This window comes from Syzygium oleosum, unplaced genomic scaffold (genome assembly GCF_021117445.2).
Source record: "Syzygium oleosum isolate NSW1041296 unplaced genomic scaffold, Sole_v2.1 Sole_v2.01, whole genome shotgun sequence".
In the NCBI taxonomy this organism is placed as follows: Eukaryota; Viridiplantae; Streptophyta; class Magnoliopsida; order Myrtales; family Myrtaceae; genus Syzygium; species Syzygium oleosum.
The window spans coordinates 27,281,697-27,288,247 of NW_026607485.1; the positions used below are offsets into that span (position 1 = coordinate 27,281,697).

At 42.5% G+C, this 6,551-nt stretch overlaps 1 protein-coding gene across 1 annotated transcript; it reads right to left on the reverse strand.

The window, feature by feature from the left end:
- Nucleotides 1–9: 9 nt before the first annotated feature.
- LOC115686276 (galactinol synthase 1-like) lies at nucleotides 10–2,608 on the reverse strand. The gene is made up of 4 exons (XM_030611501.2): nucleotides 2,085–2,608; nucleotides 975–1,295; nucleotides 678–815; nucleotides 10–552 (listed from the first exon to the last, which is right to left on the reverse strand). Exons 1-4 carry the CDS (start codon nucleotides 2,418–2,420, stop codon nucleotides 328–330), a joined length of 1,020 nt encoding a protein of 339 aa, XP_030467361.1. The 5' UTR covers nucleotides 2,421–2,608; the 3' UTR covers nucleotides 10–327.
- Nucleotides 2,609–6,551: the final 3,943 nt, after the last annotated feature.

Here is a 6,551-nt window from a genome sequence, read left to right on the forward strand (position 1 = left end):
AGAGTCCCATATATAAACTAGACCATGTCTATATAAGCACTACGTATTCATCATAACTTTTTAGATAACAAGGAAAGGCCAAGATGCCATAGAAAACTAGTTACGGGGTCAAAGCTGGAAGAGGGGGGAAAGGATTGAATACCAACTAATTTAAACACTCTTCAAAAGACTTCTCTTAGCTTCAACCGGCAGAGGCTGCAGGAACATAAAGGAAATAGCGGGGTCAGGCATAGAAGCCATGATAGATGCCCTCGTTACTGTCTGATCTTCGGCTTGGACGATTGAATACTAACTAATTTAAACACTCTTCAAAGGACCTCTCTAGCTTCACGCGGCAGTGGGTGCGGGAACATAGGAGATAGCGGGGTCGGGCATAGAAGCCATGATGGATGACCTCGATACCGTCTGATCTTCGGCTTGAACGACGGTTTCTCCTGCCCTCAAGTCCAACGATGCGTCGTTGTAGATATCCCACCATTTGGACACCAGCATCTTGATGTCCTTTCTGTCCATGTTAGTTTCCTTGCCCGTGTACCTCCACGGCTTTGAGCCCTGTTGTCATTGAAAAAAGAAAAGAAAAAGAATTATCACTCGGATGCTATTGTACAATCAAAATCTGAAATTTCCGAAGATCGTCGAGGAGTTGAAAGATGAAACCAATTGGAAGAATCACTTACGGCGGCACAGTAGTGAACCACCTTGACCTTTTCGAGCTCGCCCACATTCTCCGGGTGGCGCCATAACATGGCCAGAACCAAGTTGTACGCCATAGGGATGGGCTTGTAAGTTTTCTGGAAGTACATGTTCAAGAAGTCCTGCCATGTACATGAAGAATTGTGGAAAAAGAAAGTGAGGAAAGAGAGAGTATTCGTTGCCAAATTGAAGGGTGACAAACATTCAAAGTAAGCTTATCTCTAGTTCTTTCAGTGCCCTCAAGTCATATGCTGATCAAATTATCGATTCGAGTTAATCACCTGCTCAGCAAAGGGCGTGGGAGGGGTGATCCTGAGAGTGTGGAGAAGGCTCTCGTAGGTTGAGCGGCTCGGCTCAAACACGAACATGCCGGCGTTGAAGTACAAGGCGGGCAGCGAGCCCATCTCAGCGGGCCACCCGACCTTCTCGGGGCACTGCTGGCAGTACCCGACTGAGTACTGTGGAGAGTGGCTCCACGTCTTCTCGCAGAAGCAGTCCATGACGGCGTAGAAGTAGCCGTCTTCCGTGTCGAGCAGATGGTCGATGTTTTCGTACACTTGAATGTCTGCGTCCAGGTACACCATCTTGCTGTAGTCTAAGAACTGCAGTATGCGGATGATTCGAATCAAAATCACTGAATTCGATCGCACAGTGCGTCAACGTTTCGTGGGATGTAAGGTTTTGACCGCAAGGTCGTCCTGCATGCGTGAAAGGTTGCATGCACGTCCGCCATACATGCAGTGAGACAACCTTGGACAATAGATATGATTCCGATCCTATCCTATTTCAGGCCAACCCCTCGCTCCTATAGCCTAAGGGAGGGGATTTTCGACGAGAAAAACGATTTATTTTCCATGATCCAACCACCTCAGTCAAGAAAATTAAATGAAAAGTGCTAGATATACTAACATAGATTTACGACCGTAATTAGGTATTGAGTACGAACTACTTGTCTAGATACTTGCTTCCAATCAGTCGCATCACTTAATTTATAGAACTTACCCTTCGCTACTCATATGGAACTTATCTAAAGGATTCTTACAAAAGGGTCAAATTCCACCTTGATTACATCTTGCATCCTCAAATTTGCAAAGCTATACTTGATAACCATATATAAGAGTTTTATCTTAATATGATCGTTCTATTTAGATCATCTACTCATTTGTGAATAGAAGCTGCCTAATTCAAAACTGTAAAAATCAAATCACATGAAACTCATGAATTGACTCCGAAATTCAGTTTTTGGTTTAGCATGTTAAAGACGGCAAAGTGAGCAATTCTAGTCACTAGGCAAAGTCCAAGTTGAGAATGCTTTTATTTGACTTTATTTTTTCCCTATGTGAGATCATTTCACTACTACAATTATAACTTGTGAGTTTCGTTGTACTCACATTCCATATACGAAGCTTGGAGTAGTTGATCACATAGTAAGCCATGGCAAACTGGACATGGTTCTCGGGAGGGTAGATCGGCTCTATCTCGTGGATGATACACCCTTGAGACCTCAATATATCACGGTGCTCCTCCGGCACATCTGGCAGCACCGCCACCACTAGCGGATATGCGCTCTTCACCTTGCGCAACCCTTTCGCCAATCCCACCACCCCTTTCACATAATCGCCGCTCCCTGCCAAAAAAGTCACGTACCCCCTTCTCGAATACCCTCCATCAACCAAACATGCCTTCCCGGCACCGGTGAACACATCGACGGGCACTTCCGGGGCCATTAAGGTGGTTGTTAAGCAGGGTTTTTGGCTTTTTTTGTATTCTTTCCTTCTCTCTTTTTTGGGCTGATGGGAGGCTAAAGCGAGATTGGTGTTTTAGGTGAGGAGTGTGGGGAAAGTAAAACTAGCAAACTTAACGATTGCCACCCTACTAACCTTCGTTCCTGAGTGTGAGGAGCAAACCCTGGACTCCTTAAAAAGACCTGAAATGAGACGTAAATGCATGTGAGATTGAGGCTCAAATGAAAATCAAATTGAGCAAACAAAGCAGTGTCTTTTTCAGTATATGAAAATAATCACTTTTTTTTTGCTGTTCCGAAGTCTCCTCTGCCTTGGGGTCGGATTCTTTTAATAGATAGAAACCGTGGAAAATCAAACAAGGAGAGAAAAACGAATGAACATAGTTCATTCTTCTTTCTCACCGTCCATCTAGGCCTTATCACCAGAATAAAGGGATAAGATTAAAGGGTGTTAAGGTCACCATCTGTCCGAAATTGATGTGGAAACTAATTCCCATCTGTCATTTTTTTTATGAGGGCAAGAATATAGATAGAGTAAATATGAAGAAATCGATTTTTATTTGCTTTCTTTTCTGCTTGTTCTTCCTCAGAAAGCCATGCTGTGCTTCGGTATTGAGCAGAATATAGCTTGGATTTCATTGGATATTGCAGGAAATCACGGGGTTCTGACAAAGTAGAATCCGTCTAGCAAACCAAAAATCGGAGAAAACCCTAATGAACCAATCAACATTTGGATCGTACGTAATGTAAGGGTCCATTGGAGAAGTTTCAAAAGTTCTTGGTCAAACGTATGACGATGGAAGTGAGTATTCTCGTGACAGAGGTGGTAACGGACCGGCATCGTCGTAGACTCTCTAGTTACTTTCTTTTACGGTACTTTTCTAAGGTAGGGTTGATGGAGACACACACCCCGTAATTTGAACTGACTCGATCGCCCTTGATTTAGCTATTCAAACCAGTGGATCCACGTGAATAACTTTCCTTAGTTGTATACTTAAATTTACTTTTAAGTGAGAGATAATTTCTGTCCAAAAATGTTTATATCGAGATGGGTTTCTTTCAAGATGTTCAAAACAAGATTTGGATATGTTCCCTTCTTATTTCAAGAGGCGTCATTAGGATATGGATCTCCACTGGATATGACATGTTCTCAACATGTTTTTAGCTCAACTCGCGTCCAAAGAAAGACATCTCAAATTCACTATTATTATCCTTCATTGCATCGGTTCCACCATGCCACTTGACGATTGATTTTTTTGGAGGAATTGATTGATTGGAAGGATTACAATGATTGCGTAAGTCTTGACTTTTGTGGCATGGTTTGTCATGAAGAGGTTAATAATACCATAGTTGATGGGAAGGAGAAGAGGGTTCGGGTGAAAATATTATGCGTTTTTTTAATTGTAAATGTAATAAAAGAATGAGAATTGAAGGGGGATACGACATTATTTTATTTTCACCTATTACATAATGGAGATATGAATTTTCGCCTCTAAAGTTGACGGTAATTGAATCCGTTCAAATGTGAAGGCATGTCTATAGTCATTTAAGATGTGAAAATAGGGCCATTTCATTTTCCTTGACGATAATTTCGTAATATGATATATTATATTTTTATTTCTTGTTTACATGCATGCAGCAAGGACCATCTGAATAACCTAAACAAGTGGCTGCCAAAATCTAAGAATCAAAATTTAATCAAGGCGAAATTCAACATCATAAGTTAGAGGCTTTGCATCATTATAGGACCTTGTGACTAAGAAACGGTATAACATACATGATGACTAACATATTTGGATCGACGAGGAGAATTTCTGCATGACGTGATTGACACCGACGAACACGATATTTGGTGAACAACGAAATCTAAGCAAATTTTTTAGGAACTATAGTCATTTCAAATAAGAAACTTTGATGTGATTTGCAACATCTTGCGGGAGAGAAATCAACCGGCCAATCTGTTGGGTGAATTGGCCAACCGTAAATCGTGAATGTAGTGTTCAACTTTAAGATGACACATTTTTGAATGTCATAAGTAGTTGCTTTTTTAATGTTGTCATTTAACTTTAACTTTGTTCCATCTAATTGCGGGAGTTCGGGCAAGACTTTACATTGGGACTTGTGGGCTCTACACCACCCATGAACAGCAGAAATGAGATCTCCATCTGAAAAGCTTGTCCTCTTGTCGAATTGAATGAGTACCTCTCTCTTGTTACCGTTTCGCGATCGCTTGCCCGACCAGTAAAGAATCACAGACAAAACATCGCTTTAAAGAGCACAAGTTGCCTTTTCCAGTCTTCTAATAGAAGTCAATCATGCCTCACATCGAAATCACTGACTAAAGGCCGGTGGTTAGTACCTCAGTTAGAGAAGTTACTGCGCTTGTGTAAAAGTTGTGAACAATGGTTATAGTGGTTGTTACTTCGTGAGTCATGACATGGAAAAATTACTAATTGGGGTAAGAATGATAAATATGTTAAGGACAACAAAAATTAATGCCAAGGACTATTAGTTCGGCCTTTCCACTCGGGTTGGACTGCGCTAGTGCAATCCTTGTAACCTTACAACGTTTGCAGATGAATTTGTCGGGAAAAGTGCCAAACAAGTCTTAAACCTTTTGCATTAGTGCAAATTTAGTCCTAAACCTTTTTTTGGTGCCAATTCAGTCCTAAACCTTTTGCATTGGTGCCAATTTAGTCCTAAACCTTTTTTTAGTGCCAATTAAGTCTTAAACCTTTTAAATTGGTGCTAATTTAGTCCTAAACCTTTTATTTTTGTGCCAATTTAGTCATTCCGATCAATTTTGACAGGAATTTGCCGACGTGGACGCCTGCCGGCCGGCGGCCGGTCACCGGCGCCGATGTGGACAACTTTAATAATATTTTAATATTTTTTGAATTTTTATTTTTTTTTCCTTTTTTTCTTTTTTTTTTCCACTTTTTGTTTTGGGTCCCCCCTCCTTCCTCTGGCCGGCGAGCTCGACCTCGCCGGTCTGGCGAGGGCTAGCCTCGCCTTGGTCGGGCGAGGCTCGACCTCGCCCGACCATGGCGAGGCCCGGCAACCTCGGCCGGATCTGGCGAGGTCGAGCCTCGCCCAGCGACCTCGCCAGATCCGGTGAGGTCGGGCCTCGCCCGACCATGGCGAGGCTCGAGCCCTCGCCGGAGGCCGCGGCGAGGCCCGACCTCGCCGGATCTGGCGAGGTCGAGCCTCACCCGACCAAAGCGAGGCTCGCCCTCGCCGGGCGAGGCCGCCGCCCTCGCCAGTGGCCGGCGAGGTCGAGCTCGCCGGCCAGGGAGGAGGGGCTGAAAAAAGTGGGAAAAAAAAAGTGGAAAAAAATAAAAATTCAAAAAATATTAAAATATTATTAAAGTTGTCCACGTCGGCGTCACGTCGACGCCGGTGACCGGCAGGCGTCCACGTTGGCAAATTCCGGTCAAAATTGACCGGAAAGACTAAATTGGCAAAAAAACAAAAGGTTTAGGACTGAATTAGCATCAATTTAAAAGGTTTAGGGCTTAATTGGCACCAAAAAAAGGTTTAGGACTAAATTGGCACCAATGCAAAAAGGTTTAGGACTGAATTGGCACCAAAAAAAGATTTAGGACTAAATTGGCACTAATGCAAAAGGTTTAGGACTTTTTTGGCACTTTTCCCTGAATTTGTCTCTCTACGAGAGATAATTTTCCTTTCATAGTTACTTTGTTTGTTTTGACAGAGAATACCAAGATGTGTTCGTACCCGATTCGACATTAATTTATACTAAGTATATTTCTATTGTATGGATCAATGTAGGGTTGCAAGAGTGGATCCCCTATTGATTGCTGCTTGGTATTTCAACATCGAATGGGAGTTGATTGAACCCCGTAGGGGCTTCAATGGCCCCTGGTTTAGATGACGATGATGGCATGTCGATATGCGAGGTTGTCAATCCGTAGTTTAGTAACTTGACTTTATATAAGCAAGTTTTTCATGCCATAGTTTTTGGTGGAGTATCAACAAGACCCAATCTTCTTCCCAGAGTCAATGCATTGTTCTTTTGGTACATGTATTAATACTTGGAAGAGGGAAGATAAAGCAAGAATGCATATGTAAATTATTCAAACTTGTCAAACTA